The sequence below is a fragment of the Athene noctua genome, unplaced genomic scaffold (genome assembly GCF_965140245.1).
Source record: "Athene noctua unplaced genomic scaffold, bAthNoc1.hap1.1 HAP1_HAP1_scaffold_31, whole genome shotgun sequence".
Taxonomy (NCBI): Eukaryota; Metazoa; Chordata; class Aves; order Strigiformes; family Strigidae; genus Athene; species Athene noctua.
In genome coordinates this window covers 2,570,653-2,590,580 of record NW_027437536.1, presented here as the reverse complement: position 1 = coordinate 2,590,580, position 19,928 = coordinate 2,570,653, and the positions used below count along the sequence as shown (strand labels likewise).

The following is a 19,928-nucleotide window of genomic DNA, read 5'->3' as shown; positions in this document are numbered from 1 at the left end:
ACTCTTGCTTTCACCATCCTAACTGTTCCCCTCCAGCACGTTCAGTGCACTCCAAAAGCCAGCTTTTGCCTCCACAGAACAGTGCCCTGTTTAGACGGCCCAGCTGATTCCTACTGGCTGCCTTAATTTTCCTGTTTTATCTGAAGCACACACTCTCCTTGTAAACTTTCTCTGATCAGAACCCTGTTGAGTTTCACAGGCTTCCAAACGTTACCTCAGTGTTCACAAAACGCTCTACGGTTCAATTACAAATGTGCTCCAGGAGCTGTATCATTCTATAGCACATTGATACAGGCACAGGCTACCAAGAAACCCAGCACTAAATCATTTAACATGAGTCCAAAGACAACTGCAAATTGCTATAAGTGGTTAGTCAAAATAGATCCTGAAACAGGAGGAAGGGAAAGAATGTTACAGTGGTCCCTTGCTGAACTCTCAAGCAAAGGCGAGAACTGAAGTTTAACTGTGAAGACAGTATGTGACATTCCTGTTTGTTGATTTTCTTTTAGGACAGTCAGGAGAGAAAGCTGAGGTTTCTTACCCTCTAATTGCGAATCACGACATCTCACTGCCTGAAGAGGAAAGCAAAGCCATCATTCTTTTTCTGACCGTGCCTAACAAAATCCTCAGACAATGGTGCAGCAGCCCATAAAGGTTTCTCCCAGGGTCTGTCATGCTTAATACCTTCCATTAACTGAAGAAAGCACTTTTTAACTTCCAAATTGATTCAAAGGAGTGGGGAGAAGAAATCATAAAATACCTAAACTCACAATACCAAAGAAAGATTTAAGTTAAAATAAGCCTTCCAAGAAGTTAACTGTAGCTTTGTTCAGATAAAAGACATAAAAGACATAAAAGAAATCTCCATTTTCTTCTCTTCAGAAGACTTTATGATCCATTTTCCCCCAGAAAACTTTCAGAGGAAGTCATTCCAGAAAAAAACAAATATGATAGTGAGTTTACTTTAAAAGATAGGAAAATAAAAGAAACAAAAGTAGGGTTTTGGTCAAAGTTGAGCTAAGTGTGATTTTATCTTTTTACATGGCATATATCCTGCACAAAAGCCATGAGACATGAAAAACAAGAGGGTGGGACAAATTTTGACTTAAACCGTAACCCCATTATAATTAATCTGTGGTAGATAATTTACCAACAGGGCAGCATAACACTTGCAATAGCTTCCATACAACCAGCAGCTAGATCTGTTGCTTTTTATTACTTTCCTTCACGCCTCTAGTATGAGAGTGGCTATCCTGACTGATGGGCTGAATCTCTCACCCAGTATCTCCCTTAGAAGCAGGTATTCCAGGCTGCAGTCAGGATGAAGTCATGCAGGATTTCTGATGTCACGAATGGAGATGAAACAATCCCACGTGATCTCTCTGAGGAAATAATTGATGCTCTTTGCAAGCACTGTACTCCTTGGCCACAACACCGGTGAGACACACTCTTGAACTTCTGCCTCTATCAGTGAATCACCTTGTGTCAAAGTGAACTTTCCAAATACCACTTTTTGAAAGCCTCGAGGGCAACTATGACATGATCTTAGAAATTTTAGTCCAATCTCCCCACGTTGACCTTTCTACCTGCTTCATGTTTTACCTTCTTCAGCCACAGCAGAGGAGATGTAGGAGCCCAGAGCTGGACCACTGGCCACACACGTTGCTGCCTGCAGCTCTGTGGGCACGAGGGTACAGTCCCTCTGTGGCACCAATGCACCCGGAGAATTGTCTGAGGTGGTTACTGCATTCCCCTCCTGACGGGCTCACGCTGAGTTTGGTTTCTTCAGCCACCTTTCTCTCTGCTCTGTTTAAATAGAGCCTTCTCCAGGCTGCGCGTTAATGGAACATAACATCTCAGTGCAGTATTTCATCCTCCAAAGGAAAGAGAGGCCGCTTCCACAGAGGTCTAAAATCTTATTTTTAGTAAATTAGGAAAGTGTCCACTGTTTTCAGGGGCACTACTCACGACTGTAACAATATATTACTCAGCGCTGGTGCCTACTTGATCTAGAAATAAAAATGAAGAATACTGGATCATTAGAGGTCCTTATACTATTTGATTACCAAATACTAAGGCAGTTAATTTTTCAAAAGTACTATCAATGGCAATATCCATCTACCTCAGGCAGCTCCGGCCTCATCTCTGCAGTTTACCAGCCCAGCCGGCCTCAGCTGGGGGCAGGTGGAGATGGTTTCACTTGTGGGAATCATTAAAAACTTACAGCAGCTCCCCAAACCTAACGCTGTTCCATCTACCTGGGATTACTAGAGTGAAATATATTAATTTATTTGATTGAAATCTTCTGGACAAATGCTTTCCTTTTATACATGAAACATTCTCAGCTGAAAGAAGGGCCTCTTTCTACCAGGTTAATGCTGGTGGAAGGTATCACAGAATCCCAGGTTGGAAGGGACCACAAGGATCATCTGGTCCAAGCTCTCTTGACAAAAGCACAGGAAAGATCTTCCTACAGGAGAAAAATATTCTTTTATTTCCTGGAAAAGTTATCCCTGGTTTCTAGAGTTTGACCAGTTTAACTGTATGTGTTGATGAATGTCGTTTGCACAGTAGAGGTGGAGCCAAGTCTACTTCAGGACCTCAAATGTAGATCCCTGAACTACAGAAGGGGTGAATGACAGAGCTGGAGTTTGCAGGTAGGACAAAAAACAGGTGGTGGGGGGGAACCAGAATAGCATGTACCACTGTCTCTAACCTTCTTAGTAAGTAAACCAGAGCTGAGGTGGGTAACAAAACTGAGCAGTTTTGAGAACCACAGGCACCTCCGTTGGCGGGTAGAGTAGCTCCCTGTTGGGTGCAGCTGTTCAGGCTAACTTTATGTAATAGGAAAAGATGGGTTGGCTTATACTACCCATGGGATCTATGTTGCACATCCGTTAAAATGAGATGAATTATCCTCCCCTCACTGATCGTAGAGGGACACTAGATGAAAACACAGAGTAAATACTCACCATTTGAACTATTTTAGGAAGATGAGATCTACCCGAGCCAAACCGTTCTGACAGAAATAGTCAGATCGGTCCTAGCCCTTCCTCTCACGTCAGAGTTGCTGCCATAAATGCTGGTAAATTCCCATTAAGGAGAATATTTAGCCCTTGTAGCAGAACATAGGGTCTAGAATCCACACCCTATCCCATACTGGATGCAGTATTTCAGTTTTTAATCCCCTGTGACTGATGGAGCACTAAAATAAATATTCACAGCGTTCTGTACTGCGATGCTGTAGCCTGAGCACTAAGATATAGCTCTTGTTACATTTTTATCTCTTTATATTTTCCAGAGAGCGGACCTGGGTTTTTTATATCCCATTTTGCTCATCAAAACTGCAGTGTGTTTGCCGACCCAAGTTCATCACCTCTGCACCTCTGTAATCATTTACACTAGAGCAAAACAGTATCAAGGGAAAACTGAGACCACAACCCCACATTGCAATTCTTCTCACTCCCTTTGTAGGGCTACAACTAAACACAGAAGGTGAAATGGCGAAACAGGCCAATTATTACCTTCAGCCCAGCCTGTTCCTTCCTTGACACGAAATCCCAGCTCGTGTTTTACTCAGGTTTACCCTTCACTGTGAAGGCAATCACTAAACTGACACAAAGTGCCTTATATTTATTTCTCATCTAGCCTTACAGCAAGGAAATGTTCTTCTCCATCGTGATTCCTAGCATCCACTCAGCAGGGATATGCTTGGCCAGAAAACTACGTGGTCTGTAAGTTACTGCTGCCCTGTCCTGAGCAAATATGATGGTTTAATTAGTATATTCATGGGTGAGCCGTGGTGAAACAGCTTCCAGAGGTGACGACCTTGCAGGAGGAAGCGATGTTGGGCACTGAAGTCTGCCTGCACACTGTAAATCAGAGAAATAATTCTGCAGAATCAGTAAGGCTAAACAGATGTAAAATAGTTTATCTGCGATCGCAGCCAAGTTCTAGATCTCTGCTGCCCACCAATGCCTTCAGCTAGAGCAGGTAGCAATGGCTGCAGGAATTAAGGGAAGGGTATTTGTCTAATATGTCTGTTCTTGACTCTTCATTTCTGCCAGGGACACAAAGCAGTAAAGTTAATTGTTTCTGCAACACATGACCAGAAGCCTCCTTCCGCACAGTGTAGGGAAACCCTAATAAAGTCCTGCGTGGGACCAGGGTCTCACTCTCATGTTTACATTAGTCCTTAGTACATTCTTCAGCCCATTACTTGTACTCATAATTGCATTTCTACATAATCCATTTTGATTCATTTGTCAAACATGATTTTGAGACACGCTTCAGTGTCAAATGCTTTAGTAAATTCTAGATGTTTTCATGTACTTCCTTCCATTCTTCCATTAATTTAGAACCTAATTTAAAAAATAATCATTTCTGCTTTGCATGATTTCTAACTGTGAACCTTACGTAACCTCCCATGTTGTCTCTGAGGAAGCATGACATTTCAGTCAACAGTATTTGTCTCGAGAGTAAATATACTTTATATCCTAAACCACCCCCAATGTTCTTTCTATTTTTGTGCTTTCCTGGTGCATTTCTGTCACACAGCTCATTTTTGAAGCCTAAGAGCAAAATGGCATTTCATTATTACATAGTTTTTACATAGTTTTAGATTTTAACTCGGTATGGCCTAAGTATACACGGGTCTATATAGAGCGAGATCAGACTTCTTTTAATCATGAGTCAACGTCTGTTTTATTAGGCTAAAGATGACATGCTGGTTGCATAAATCTCCCCCCAGCAGAAAATCTTTTACCATTAGACGTAGACATTCATGCCGTAGGATTTCCAGTTACTGCTAAGTGTCCGTACCTGAAGAGTTGTCTGCTCTAGAGTCTGTACAGTCTATATAGGCTGTCCAGTTAAGGGCACCATTAGGAGATGATTTATCCCGTCCTGATACATCTGAGATAAGTGGGATGAGTGCTTTCTGCAGCTGTCTTCTTTCTCCCCTGGCCACAAGCGTCCCAGATGACTAGCTTCAACCAGGCTCCAACTCTTTACAAGTAGAGCAGTTTGAGAGAAATTTCTTATCTAATAAAAATAAAAATAATCTGAATTGCTCCTTGAAAGCTGCCAGACCTGAAGACAACATTCAGTACCACGATGCCTTTTGTTTGTCTGAAAGTATCTGCTGAAAATGCAATACTTAGAACGGTGAATTGGATTCACCTCGTTAATATCCGTATCATATACTCATTTTTCCAGGACTGAACTTTAACAACTCTTTAAAATTTTGTCCTGAAACTTAAACATTAGCAAACAATTTGTTGCTGAAGAAATTCTTTATGCATAGTGTCTCCAATTTCTGTCAGAATAACTTACAGTAAATACTAACAGCAATCTTAAAAATCCAAGGAGTGAAATATTATGAAATATTATTTGTTAGAACTCCTGTGTCTTTATAGTGCAGAAGAACAGAATCAATCCATGAAGCAGCGGAAGGTCTAGTAAATCCTTTCATACATACCAGTTCATATTTACTTAGGATTCCCAGGAGTGCGTTCCTGCAATCAAGGGACAGGGCTGCCCAGCATGAAAACACACTCGGCACGGAGCAGACTGCATGAATAACTGCCCGTCAGAGCGGCTTATTAAAGGGGAACTACAGTTTTACAAGACAATTCTTGTATCTGACAGTCCAATCTAAAGACAGATAGCTATAGAAGTATAAAGAGTTCAAGGAAAGCTATTTCTTACTCTGAAGTTGAATTAGAAGTTCCGTTTCTAAAGCATTAAAAGAACAATCAGAATGTTTTGGTGGGCGCATAAGCACGGCCCTTTCTAGACTGGAACGTTCATCCTTTGCATTTGAAGGCAGCGGTGGTATTTGCAGGCGGTGGGATGAAGGGGCTGGCAGTGTGGCTGTGGAAACCATTCTCCCTTGTGTAAGCGGAGGCCGCTGGTGATGGCATCTGGGGTACGCCCTTGAAAACCTCCCAGCAGGTGCCCGTGGTGTACGACTGGGACCCAAGAAGCCTTCCGGAGCCGGCTGCTGCCTTCCAGGCGGGATCGCCCGCAGGCACTTACTGGCATGACCGGAGTCTCGCCAAACATTTTCCCTCTAAATGCTTTACCAGGTTTGGCAACCTCCCACAGGCCCCTGGTGGCCCAGCCCAGCCCCGTGGCCTCCCGCAGAGCTCCGCAGCTTTGCAGCAGGCAGGGCAGGGGCTCCGCACCGCTCGAGGAGGGGCTGAGCCCCGGCACCCGCGCCTCTGCGGAGGCGGGAAGCTCCTTTCCTGGAAGGCCTCGTCCTGCTTCATTCACCTCGTTAATGGGTTTCTCTTCCTCCTCTGACTGATGTAGAGGTTCTTAGAGAGCAGGGAGATTGAAGCTGAAGAGAATGACATTTTAAACACTTGGGGTTTTTGGTGAGGGGAAGAGTGTAAGGAAAATTCCCTGTAAAAAACCCCACGATCCAAACCAAAAAAAGCTGGCACAAACGATCCCATGGCCTTTGGGTGATAACTCCGCTTCATACATCTATTTCAGCCTTTTAAAAGTGTCTTAGCATTCTTTCCGTGCCTTTGAGGTGATTCAAAGGTAGGCACCTGAAAGTGGAAGGACAAAGTACTTCCTTATTGAAGTGCAGCATTCAAAGCCAGATGAAAACAACACCATAGGCCACAGGAACAGCCCCTGCCACCTTGTTCAAACCAGAAACATTTTGTCAGGGTTGGTTTAATGCTTGAGATCGAGAGATCTAAAGTCTGAAACCTGTTCGCTCAAGAGCTGATCTAGACTCAAAGCCCACCAAAGCCAACGTGAGTCTTTCCACGGATTTCAGAGAGCCGGGGTTGAGAGAACAAAGGCGGCAGCTCTAAAAGTGCTGCCCAGAACTTCCGACCCTTTCTTTTGATGACCACTGCTGGCACTTTAAGCCGTGTCATGGTCTCTGCCTGGATGCTGAAACTGTCCTAGCAGTGGTGGATTTGATAATGGTCATAATCTGGATTTTCCACTGTGAAATACACTGAGTTGTTTTATTGATCGTAACGCATCATAAAAATCATCAGGTGGAAACATCTCACAGTCACTGAAAGAAAGCTTTGCTCCTTTCCCAGTAATACACTTGATAATGTTTCCCTTGGAAAAAACCAAGCAGACTAATAACTTTTTGTATAACAGTCTGAGAGAATTTACTGCTAATAGTTCTCTCTGAGAACATTCAGATTCCAGGAATATACGGCTTGGTTTAGAAAAATTATTATCAGTTCTGAATGGTATAAAACGGACATAGTTTCCAGAAAAGGTTGTAAACAACTATTGGGACTTTCTGTTCCAGGAAAAACATTAAAAACAATCAAAGAAAAAAAATTAAGTTGGCCAGTGAGAAAAGTGCCTAGACAAAGCTTCCATTATAGGATTTAACAATCCCCTGCAAATGCTGCTTAAAGATGAAATTGGATTCCTGCCCAGAATATTAATATTTTACTGCAGTTTATGGAAATACACGTATTTTATAGATACATGTACATAGCCATATACAAATAGAGGACGAACATTCCCAATGGTCTGGAAAATGGTTCATTTCATCAGTATTTCTCTCTCTATTACCGCTTTGTCAGGCAGAGGCTTCTGGTGAGGAGGAGGAATTCCTCATTTCCGGACAAGGACTTCTGTATTTCCCTTTCAACCACCATCAGTGCATGTGTGTGAGTAGTTACTGTGGGTGACACAAACAACTTCTGATTAGAGAGAGAGGAACAGTGCTCACAACTTTCTATTTCCGAACAGCTTCACACCAACAGTTTGCAAGTTGGACGTTTGGGCACATCCAGAGCAAGCTCAGGAACACAGAAACCAGCTTTACTGTATTTGACTCATCTCAGTGCAGAATCCTCATGAAAATAACAAAGTGACATTTTTCCAGCATGACAGGAGAGAATTTTGAGCTGCTTCTCAAAGTCAGACAGAAGGAAGGCACTGAGAATTCCATCAGCCCTTCTCTTTTTTCTAGGCGCAGCAAAGCCCTGTTGGAGGTTTGCTAGCCAGCTGCAGGGTAATTGCGAAATAGCTCCGTGCTCAAAGTGGAAAACGGAACCTGCCTCCCACCTGAGACCCACGCCAAACGCAGGCAGCACCTGTCTCCGCTTCTCCAGGAGCCTGGATCTTACATGGCTGGAAGAAAATGCAGCTCGTTTTAGAGAGGCCTATTTATGTCTAAGTAAATTTCAAAATTGTCCTGGTGGACCTGGTCACAAACTATTTCATATTTACCAGTTAATGTTCACTGTTAATAGCCAAAAGGAGACTGTATCAGAATTGCTAAAAAATTATGTGGTAAGTCAAAGTTAAAATAGTGTGAGCTAGTAACCATGGGGGGTTTATTTGGATAGACACGCTTCATTTTTAAACTTTTTGACTGTGCCCATATAGAAAAAACTCTTGGAAAGAAAGGCTAACCTTTATAGAAGATCAAAACCAAGTGGCTGAGTTCTTGGCTTGCTCTGTGTTCCCAGGTGAATGAACAATACCTCATTCTGGAGAAGCTGTTTTGAGCTACTTTCAGGAATTGTGAGGTACAAGGGTCAATGGAAACGTTTGGTTTTTTCCCAGATGGAACCGGAGCTGTCACGCCAACAGGGCTGGAAAGTGTGCAGCCACCATCCCATCGTCTGCCCTGCCAGCGGGCGACCAGCAGGACTCTATCCAAAGCCAAAGCGTCCTGGCAGCCTCCTGTCCCTTTCTAACTCGTTCCTGGCCGGGCTCAAATGGCTATACAATTTAGATAAAAAGGGGATAGGACGTTGTTACTTCTTCTTTAAAAATTAACACGTTTTTTATACGTGCAGGCCATTTCTGTGAATCCGGCCCGGTTCTTTGTTCCCACAAAACCATCTTCATTCTTGCTTCAGCGACTTCACGTGTCAGTAACTCGTTTCTCACACCGTACAGCAGGTGCCCGCACATCATGTCCTTTCATTGTCGTTCTTGTTGCCATCTCATACCGCTCGTCAAAAGATGAGAGGTAACGCTGTCTGCAGGCTGAGGGATCCTAACATCTAACCCTGCCCCGGCTCGTGTGTCGCTCTCGGCCTTCGGAAAATCACATCATCAAGAGGTGACACAAGTGATACTCCGAGTTTCTCAGTTCTTGAATGCCCGGCACAATTTAAAAAGCTGGCCTTAGCTCAGCTGCCTCTCAGTTGTAAATGGAGGTAAGGACACCTTTCTGTGCCCCTAGAGAGAGTTAATATTTGTCCAGTGCTTTCAAAACGTTAAGTGCTGTGTAAGTGCTACGCATTATTCACGGGAATAATGTATGTTTTCATCTTGAGCTTGTTCTCTTCTGTCCGATTGTTACAGCTTACATATCTAGCTTACCATAAATAAGGATTTTACCAGAACATAGTCCCAGAAAATATCTTTCACACTCTTCTTTGGAAAACGGTCCTACTTTTTATTCTGAGACTTGAACATAAAATCAGAGTTCTGTTGTTTACAGAGTAAAACAACTGGTCTCCGGGAAGGGTTCTTCCCTATCTTGTTACCTACAGCATTTTCTTTTCTCAGTTACCGTTGAGTTTGCCAAAGAGTACGTAAATGCAGTTCATAATCTCATTGTGAGTATAAATGTATGAAAAATGTACCAGTAAACACTAAACAGAAAAAAACCCACATAGAACCTTACAGTGTTGGTTATTTAAAGCTGTTGCAGAGGACCAGGTTGTCACTAAACAATAGTAAACTATAAGTTAGTTTATATTTTGGAGCCATTTGTACTACCCTTTCCCTCAACTGCTTTGGGCTTGACTATAAAACTTGTAGTGACACTCCTGAGCACGTGTGCATGGGTGTGAGTCCGTTGCCATTCAGTAAGGGTTAAAGTCCAGCTCCCGTGAGGAACTGACCACAAATGGAGTTTTTTGTGCTCCGGAGTTTACAACATATCACTCACGGGACTGAGCGTGCTTTGCTCATGCTGCCAAGTACTTCAGATGGAAATAAAAAAGTATGCCTAGACTGGGTGAAATTCTGGGCGGCAGTGAAGGTGGATAAAACTGAAGTCGCTAAAATGATTTCCTGGGTACTTCAGCTGCCTCAGTCCTGCAGGAATAGCCCTCCTCCCTCAGGAGGGTGACAGTAGGGTAAATGCAGCGCTTCACTGCTTCACCACCCTCCAGAGAAAGTTCTCGTTAGCAAGGCAACCCTTGGTCCAAAGTTAACTAGTTATCCGCCCCTGTCCAAGATGCACACTGTCAATCAAACAAACACACTACTGATGGTGATGCCTGCGATGCTTCTGACAGCACAAGACGTACCACTGATGTAAATTCTATTTGTGCAGAGCACACAGGGATAGAGACTGACTCCTCGTAAAATCTCGTTGCTCTTTTTCTCTGAAGAACATAAAATCTCATGCTCTGGCACGAGCAGAAAACAGATTTCCCCCTTTTGCAGAAATGAAGCCACTTACATTTATTGTAGTACTGTAAAACTCGGAATTATTTATTTTTTTTTTAATTCTAGAGCACCAGATGATATACCAAGGTAAAAGCTAGGCTGTGTCCATGATAATCATACCCCTCCTAAAACACATCACTTGGGCAACCCTTGGGTATTTACACAGAGTAACTGGGAGATGTTCACACATTTGCATTTAAACATCAAGCTCAGGGAAGCTGTCTTGTTCCTTGTATCACTTTCAGTATAACACAGCAAGAACACTCTGAAGTATTTCCAAAGGAACATAACTTAGGAAACAACCACTTTCATTACATGCGACAAAGCCACATTTTTTAGACTAAAACATAAACAGTTTAATTAAAAATATTATGTAATAAATTAATAGTTTTATCTCCTCTCTGAACTGAGAATCTTTATCTCCTTTCTGAACTCAAAAGTAATTAATCAGCCTTTATATTCCTAATAGTCCCATAATCTGTAAATACAAAAATTCAGATGCAAGAGGAAGTAAATGCCGATGAAGAGTCAGCAGAAGGGAAGGAGAGGCGCTCTCTTTAACCCCTCGGAAAGATACTACACCAGTGCAATGAATGCAGTAAACGTCACAGTAGCTCTATAAATTCAGATGTTGCCTTTGAATACCTCTGCTGGCAACTGGAGTCCTGCATCCAGCATGCTGGTTATCCCAAATGTCATCCTACTGGAGGAAAGGCTTAAACACACCTGTAGGTGATCAAAATAAAAGTTAGAGGAAGATTAAAGATTGCTGAGCATACTTCAGAAACACCTGGGCAAAGCCTGGAAGGGAACAAAACTTCCCTCTAGCTCTTGCCAGACTTCAGTCCAGGTTTCTAAAAGCCACGCCTTGGCTGGCTGAAGCCAAGAGGAACGTCCAAGGAAATTCAGTTTTGGCTTCTTAATTCTCTCTGAAAATTGTCCACGTTGGTCTGTGAGAGATCCCCAAGATGATGATGCGTGTATCGGGTACATGTAAGCCCAAGGCTGAAGTAATTTTTGCAACACAAATTCATAAACTTAATTTTATTTCCATTTTGATTAAGAGCAACACACTGTAAAAAAAATAGTAATTTTTTAAAGTGTCTTTCCTTCAGATAGAAAAATCTTTTCCTTCGTGTATACCCAAAGATGGAACAAAGGTAGCCATTCCTCAAAGAAATGAGCTAGAGCATAGAGGTCACTCACCCCAAATGAAAATTGTACAGAAAAAAGAGATGATGAGTATCGGAAACGGAAACAATAACATTTCTAACAGAATATCTTTAATAGAAAAGCAAACCAGTTATTTATTATATAATGTATAAGCCCTCCACATCACCTCCTGGGAGGAATATTTCCAAGAGGGATTTGCTTTGTGTCCGTAGAATAACTACGGATATGTTTTGACTGAAAATGCTGAATTTACCAACAGGGCCTGACAATGAAAAAAAATATTACAAAAAACTGTGACATTTAAGTGAGATGGAACCCACATTCCTCTTTTGTGGTCATATGCAGCAAGTATGAAATATAACTGGACTGCATCTGTACATTTTAGGGAGTATCTCTTATTTATTGCAAATGTATTTCATGCGAGGTAACAGTTCTGTCTCCATTCATCCTCTTCAGAAGATACTCCTAGTCTCTGTGACAAGAATTTCCAATTCATTCATGGCCAAATACTGCCTTTGGGTTTCTCGGGTTCATGTTATGAAAAGGAATGTTTCTCTGCTCCAAGAGCAGTGCCTCCGATTCAGTGATGGGATGCACTGAAAAAATAAGGTGAGAATCCAAAGAGATGACAAGATGACAAAACTGTCTGAAAGGAAAGGAGCATTTTTCAGTTTCCTCTTTGTAAATGAAAAACATACATGCACAGTGTGAAGAAACACACTGTGCCTGAGGTCCGTGAAACGTGTCAGCCCGAACCTTTTAGGGTTTAATGAAGAATATTTTTCAGGAGGTGTGGGTAACGTATATTCTGTTTGCTGGGGGAAAAGAAAAGTCTTTTCTTTTCTCGATGTAACAGTCCTATCCCACCCCCATTTCCCCTAGCTCTAGACAACCAGCACTGGGATATCTCTGCACTGTGAATTAGGAGGAGTATGAGGGTTGGGGTCGGGAAGCTCCTTTCCCCCACAACCGCCTGTCCCACACTCGGATCAGCCCGGTGATGATGTTAAGCTTGGGCTAGGGTTTGGGTTTAGACATCGGAAGCTTTCTAACCCTCACGGCCGAGGGAGGATTTCCTCGGAACGGTGCGCTCCTCGGCACGGCAGTTCCCACACGCGGAGAGCCGGCTGCCCTTAAACCTTAGCAGAGGCCTCGTTTGAGTGCCGCATCTCCGGGAAGGACGCGGACAGACATCCTTGAGGGCCAGGTGGCTGAAGGGCTCGGGGCCGGGGGTAAAACCAACCAAGCAAGCGGCGATTCCTTGGGCAGGAGCGTCCCGAGGGAGAGCGGGGTCCTCCTGCTGGGTCTGCCTGGCAAGGCGGCACTGAGGGGAGCTCCCGCCGGCTTTCCAGAGAGCCGGTTCTGCGCAGCCGAAGGAGCTCCGGGGCAGAGCCAGGCCAGGCGGAGCGGGGATCGGGGAGCAGCGTTCGGGAGGCTGCCAGGGAGCCCCCGCCCCGGCCCGCGCTCCTCGGTGCGGCAGCCAGGCGGGAGCCGGCCGGCGTTTCCCCTCCGGAGCGCCGGGGACGAGCGGCAGGACGAGGGGGTGGCTGGGGGCTCCGGCCCCTTCCCTCGCGGGGCGCCCCCCGGCCGCCTCCGCCCCCCGGGCCCGGGCGGCCGCTGCAGCGGGGGCGGCCCCCGCTGCTCCCGCCGGGGCCGGCCGCCCCTCAGCCCCCGCCTCCCCCGCGGCGGCCGGCCGGGGCTCCAGGCCGCTGGCTCCGCCCGCACCGCAGGGCTCCGCCGGCAGCTCCTCCCGCCCCGCGGCTGGAAAACGGCGGCGCGGCGGCGGGGCTCTCGCCCCCCCGCCCGGCCCGGCCGCCTCCCCCTTCCCCAGCGCCGTGACCCGCCGGGTTCCCGCCGGAAGGGAGGAGAAACGCGGCGGAGGTGAGGACCCTCCCGGCCCCGCTCCCGCCTGTGGCGCTGCCGCGGGCCTCCCCCGTTCCCCCGGGGGCCGGTGTCCCCGGGCTCGCCCCGCCGGCTGCAGCCCCCGCCCGGCGGGGCTTTGCCGAGGGCGAGGTGACAAGTCGTCTGGAGACGCCGGGCAGCCCGCGCTCGAGTCAGCCTCGCTCCAGAAGCTGCCTCTCCTCTTCCTCCTGCTTCTGGTTGTCTTCCCGACGGCCGCTCTGCCCGAAGAGAAGAGGCCTCGCAGTTATTTTGCCGGCGGTCTCTGCTCCCCCCCGGCGGCAGCTGAACAGGATCCGCTTCCAGCGCCGGATCCGCGGCGGGAGCTGCGCAGGGGCGGAGGGAGGCGATGCCCGCGGCTCCCTCGTCCTCGGCAGAGGAAGGCTGTGAGGCTGCCGAGGGAAGAGGCTCTTCCTGTTGCAGGGAGTGCGATTTTCGGGCAGGTGAGGGCTTTCCCCCGCGCGCTGCTGTCCGCGGAGCCGTTTCGCGCTCTGCTTCTTCCGTCCCTCGCAGACAGGGGGGGTTGTTCCGCGGCGGCGGTGAGAACATCCCCGCGGGAGTGAAACGGCCCCGGCCTCGGGTGGCTGCGGGCGGGGCTGTGCCGAGGGGCCCGTCTGGCCTTGGAAGGGTTTCATCTTGATCGGAAGCTTTGTTTAGGGGGTACGGAGAAGAACACTCTGTTATTACTGATTTGTGTCCGCCGCGGTTCTTGGGCTCTGCTGGCTGTGAGGAGCAGCTTGCTTTTCCTATTGACCCCCAGCTAAGCCTTGTGGAAGCAGCGTGAGCAGGAAGCAGGGCGTCTCTGGGTGTGAGTAGAGCCCAGGTGGCTTTTAGGAAGGAACTGTAAATCCTGGGCGCGCATCCCTAGAACGTGAGAGCATGGCTTGTCAGTGACAGGCGGCTGGGTCCGGTGCGTGAGACCTGCGAGCAGTGTCAGCGCTGAGGATGCAGGATACACGACCGGCAAGCAGAAGCGCTACAGCTGGCAGTCGCTCCTTCGGTCTTCCCAACAGCCTGCTTGGTGGTGTGGGCTGGGAAGGGTATTTCTGAAGGACTGGGGTGACCCAGTTGCCACCTAGGATGTGCTGGCGTTACAAAGTACAAAGATGCTCCTCAGCCAACTCAGGGTATTTCTCTGCTGAGCTGCAGGGGTGTGAGAGGGGAAAGTAGTTGTAGTGCTGCAAGGGGATAAAATCTGGTTTCGAGCTAGTTGAGCGTTGGGATTCACGGGCGGTGCTGTGCTGTTAGAGGCTGTTTTGGGAGGGATAGCTTCTTTTCGGTGTTGCTGGTTTCCTCCTGAGGAAGATGAATATTCAGTTTGGTTACACGTGTTTTACATGTCTTTGTGTTGTTGAAAACGGGCGCTTCTGTACACTGCGAGGCTTGTGCTGTTTTAGTTTTGGCTGCTTATGAAACTTTGAGGTTGTGGAGAAGTGATGCAGCAGTTACACAGTCCCAAACAGAGATGGAGGAGGCACTGTTAAATTAAGCTGAACATCCTAACGTATGAATGTTTTCCCTTCCTGAGTATTTGCCAGGACCAGTCCTGGAGTCTGGTGTTGGGTCAGTATTGTCTGACAGTGAACAGGAACATGTGCCTGTTCCCAAAGAGGATCATGGCTTGAACTGCCGTCTCAGTGATACATAGATGGAGTATACTTGGTGTGAGTGCTTCACTGGAGCAGAAATAACAGGGAAGTACCTACTGTCGCTTCTGTTACTTGTGTCGCAGTGGCGGGAGCTCAGAACTGTGTGCATGTAGAGGTGCTTGTGTGTGTATGTGTACAAAATGTGTGTATATAAAATATGCACAGGTGTATATGTAATATGTAAATAGACCCTTTTTTTTCCCAGCTCCTGACTAGTGTGTGCCTGTGCACAGCTCGACTTGCTTCACATCTCCAGTCCCAAGGATTTGCTGGCTGTGATGCAGCAGGACGAAATTACTGTGACGCAGCTCTACCGAAACTGTGGTAGGATGCAGGTGTGTTAAGAATCTCTCCTCCTGCTCGACCCGTTCCGCCCTGCACGGTGGGGTTTGTCGATGGTGGTGGGTGTCCAGCATGTGGGTAAACTGAACTTACTGCCTTAAAGCGAGGAGCGCTGCTGCGTAGTGCAGGGGCACTGTCTGAGCAAGCAGTGGTGAGCGTGACTCAGCTCCGCTTCCTGAGAGAATTGAGGCCTCGGCGCGCGGGGAGGTTGGATGAGGAACGGGGGTGGAGGTACTGGGATGCTGCAGTTACTGGAGTAACATCTGGGGAACCGTCCGCAACAGGAACCCCTCAGCTGAGCTGAAGTAGCCTTTTGCCGCTCCTGGTGCCGCGTATCCTTCTCCTTCGTCTCAGCGCCTGGCGCTCTATTCCGTCTCTCGCCCCGAGCCGGTGGGGAGGGCTGTGGTGGGGGGAGATGGCCACGTGGGTGTATGGCTTCCTCAGCAGGGACCTCGGGGGCTTTCGGAGAGCCCCAGGAGCTGCTTCTGTCCGCTCTGTACCCGCGGTGTCCCAAGCGGCTGCGGAGTGTGGCTGCTCAGCCTCCCATTTCCTGCTTTCTGCGTGACACGAAACTCGTAGTATTGGTGTTCTTCCTTGTGCCAGTGGAGAGGAGACGTAGTGAGTTGCTTTAGGAGGCCTGTGAACCTGAATAGCGCTTCGGGGACAGCTGAAGTTGCTCTAGTAACTTCTGATCCTCTTGGCTTTTGCTGTGGTTTGGCCCTTCTCCTTTGCACTTGAACCTCCAGTGAGAGGTGGGACCGGTGCTACTGCAGTTACTGCAAATGCCATGTTTAAAATGCCTTTGTGTTCAACGGTGTATGCAGACATGGAGTCATTAGACCACTAGTGTGATGGTTTAATCCGGTTTTTTTGGTAAATGGTGAAATAGAAAACTAGTGCCATCTGTGTCTGTGCATGGTGAGCTGCAGGAGAACTTCCCTGCCACAGGGCTCGTGCTCTGTGTGAGATCCTGTTAATTTTCAGGCTGCTGACTCGACTTTGCTCTGCTGCTCTTAATGAGTCACTGCAGAACGTGGATGGTCTTGCCCGTGCGTGATCAGTAAGCCCGTGCGGGCTCTGCCTGGCAGGCAGGGTGCTCCTGCCTTTGGACAGCTTCTAAATTCAAAGCCTTGATGGAGAAAGGGCTGGATATCTGTTGGTTGAGTGTTGCTGCTTCAGGACAGCATGGGATGCCTGGGCAGGTGCTTCCTAATGCCCTGTGTGGGGTCAGGGATAACGTGTATGTCCAGGCCACTAGCACTGTGAAACTAGTCGCTGCTTCTCCGACTGTATACGTACAGTTTCTGCACTTCGGTGGCGTATCAGGGTGCGCTCACGCTGCCCCCGAGTGGGCACGGTGCTGCAAAGTACTTGAGACGGAACCTGTGGGTCTCGGTGCTTAGCCAGTGTCCTGACAGCCGCTCAGATGCGCTCTGTGCTGTGTAGGGTGTGTGGCTGCACCTGCATTAATGAAAAAGACAAAAAGCAGTAAGAAGCCAAGCAAAAACCCCCGCCTACAAACTAAACCAGTTCTACTGTGAGCCACAGCAGTTGGGAGTTGCTGTGTTTTTGCTTGTTCCCGGTGCGTTTTTGTTGCGTGTTGAGACAGGGCAGATGATAACCAGCCCGATTTTCGGTGCTTTGGCCAAAGTCCATCCTGTTTCACATTTCGAGGTTTGGGTGTTTTAGTGCCTCTCTAAGACTGATCCCAGCCATCCGGCTTTTCAAAAGGCGTGTACAGAGGTGTCTTCAAACCGGGTACGCAGAGATATATGTATTTTTTTTATTACTAGGGAGGGGCTCTAACGGGTTGGTGGACCAAGCGGTGATACTTAGGTCATGATACATAAGTTTGGAGACTGAGTTCTGCCCTTGTAATGGCTCTTTGGGGACAGGAATTTGGGAGGAGCGGTGCTGTTGAAAGCACAGGAACTCCGACGGCCAAGCGGTGCTGCTTCGCTTCTGCTGCTCGAGGCAGGACCACGGTGGTTCAGGACAGATTTGAGGCTTTTGTGGAATGCCAGATTTATACTCCACAGCTGCGGGGGGTGGTGTGGCATGTGGAGACTCTTGTTTGCTAAGAGAGTTGGTGATCCTGTGCCTGCATGTTTGTGCCTTAAAGCAGGGAAGAAAATGTCTTGGGGAAAAAGGAATTTTTGAGGCATTTTAGTGATGCTGTCTTGTGAGAGAGGTTTTGGGCTGTCTGGCAGGGCAGGATGGCTACTGACAGCAGGACCGTGCGCTGACACATCCCTGACTGATGGAGTAAAAATGCCCATGCAATATTTGCCGATGCAGTTATCGGTGTGTTACCGTTTTGAGAGAGCACGAGCAGATTCAGTCTCCTAGAGACGACATACCCTACTGTATGCCCAGATTAGTGTTTTATTTTTATATGCTTTTATTTATAAAAAGTATATATTAATATATTTTATATACTTTTTAATATACTTTAAAAATATATTTATATACTTTAAAAGTTATATACTTTCCTTTGTATACTTTTAATTCCCTGCTTGGTGAGGGGATGCTTCCCCGTTCCTGGCATCCCCTGAAGCAGGGCTAAGGGACTGGTAGATGAAGCACACTTCTTCCTGAATGGACGACCTGAATTTGACTGCAGGCATGTGCTTGATTTCGCTCAGTTTACTCAGCAGCCGCTATTGCTCTCTGTCAATAAACAGTTGTGACAAGCAGCAGATTGGAGAGGGGTAAAGATACCGGATAAGCAGAAGCAAGCGTGTACTCCTGTTTGCTTTTTTTGTCCAGGTCAGTGACAACATTACAAACCAGGATTGTTCTGAGAAATTATTTCTGTAGGGATTTACCAGAAATACTTTTTTTTCCCCTTCCTCACAGAGCACACGCGTCCTATAGGCAGCTGATTGCCTATGGTGTAATACAGAGTATTTATTTATCTCTGCGGATATTTATCTCTGCAGATAAGTTTTCAGTCAGTTTAGGGATTTTTCAGCTGTTAATTAACACTCTTGTTCCTAGATGTCCTGGTTCAGCTAGGATAGGGTTAAGCTTCCCAACAGAGAGAGAGGGGGAAGGGATCTCCAGCCGGGTTATTCATACCATGCTGACATCAGGTCCAGGGGTGGAACCTTTTTCACCTTGCTCTTTGGCGGGCTCGTGTGGTGGTGCAATTCCTACCCCTCCCTGCCCTCCTTGTTGGGCTGCTTGGTGCCAGGTGTGATTCCATCCACATTCCCCCAAGCCATACACCAATCTATGGAGATAAGGACTGATAACCTTGAGGAGCCTGGCTCCTGCCCCCCTCTGATTGCTCGGAAAAGGTTATAATGGCCCATCATCTCCTGATGGCCTGACACCCCTGTGCCTGGGATGTGATCAGATGGAACAGTAACAGGGTTGCATGGTCATCAAATTCTTGTGCAACTGCAGGAAGGCACCAGATAGCATTTGACAAAAGTCAGTTATCTTGGATCCTATAAACTGCGACCACCAGAGAGGCCCTTTGAGCTCTCCTGGATCGCAGCGGGCTGTGACCAGCATCTCCCCTGAGCTGGGAGCCTCTCGGGTACCAAAACCCTTAAGGTGTCGTCTGCTCCAGACGGAAGGCCAGGGCGAAGTCCCCCCGCTCGAGTCTCAGTTATCGCCTGTTGAGGAATGCCAAGGCATTGGGAGTATTTGCTCTAAACTAGAGAGGGAAATTTTCCTTGAGCTAGCTTCTCTTGCACCTGTTTATTGGTGGGTGGGTGTGTGTGTGGGTACGTACCCTTGCCCTTGTTCCTGTGTGCTTGTCCCTTTTGTCTTCATTTTACCGAACCCAAACCCCTTTGTTTCTGTATGTATATGTCTGGTTTGTGTATGCGCATGTACATATGTGTATAAATTAAGGTACCGTTAAGTAAGTTAGAGTGAATCCTGTCATTTTAGAATCTGAATAAGTCACTTTTCTTTCTGAGTTATTTTGTATTGACAAATAGTTGTTAGTTATTAATAAATCTAGATTATTTTTCTAAATCTTTACCGTGTCAATACTTTCATCCACGACAAATTGGCGTAGTCGGCAGGATGACAAGCAAAATCACCGAATACTTACAAAAACACGGTATCCAACCAAATCCCACCTTCCCAGAGGATTGGGCTTATAATAATTGGCACAACTGGGAAGAGGTAGAAAAACAGTTAACTAATGCCAGAGGCGCAACTAAATTTGGAAAAAATAAAGGTATGATTTGTAAAATGTTGGGAGTGTGCCTGGAAGCTGCCTGTCATGAACGACAGAAGTTTAATCGTAAAATACAAAATTTACAAGATGAGATTACAGAGCAGAAATCCACCAATCTGCTGTTGTCAATTAAAATAGAGCAGCTGCAAGGGCAACTTAAGGAATCCCAATTGAAAAAACAAAAACTGGGGGAACGCGTTGAAATGATGCTAATGCAGTGTCCGACCCCCCCTGATATCGTTCAAATC

At 46.8% G+C, this 19,928-nt stretch overlaps 1 protein-coding gene across 7 annotated transcripts in view; it reads left to right on the top strand.

Moving 5' to 3' along the window:
- Nucleotides 1-19,928, top strand: part of LOC141974112 (dedicator of cytokinesis protein 1-like) — a 63,292-nt gene that overhangs the window by 10,361 nt on the left and 33,003 nt on the right. For 6 of the 7 annotated variants that reach the window (XM_074933413.1, XM_074933410.1, XM_074933414.1 and 3 more), the window contains exon 1: nt 13,725-13,931. The exons of the other annotated variant lie outside the window; for it this stretch is intronic. In XM_074933413.1, coding sequence (XP_074789514.1) covers nt 13,838-13,931 — 94 coding nt within the window. In that variant the 5' untranslated portion in view covers nt 13,725-13,837. Of the gene's footprint in view, nt 1-13,724; nt 13,932-19,928 lie in introns of those variants that run through there. 7 annotated transcript variants of the gene reach the window in all.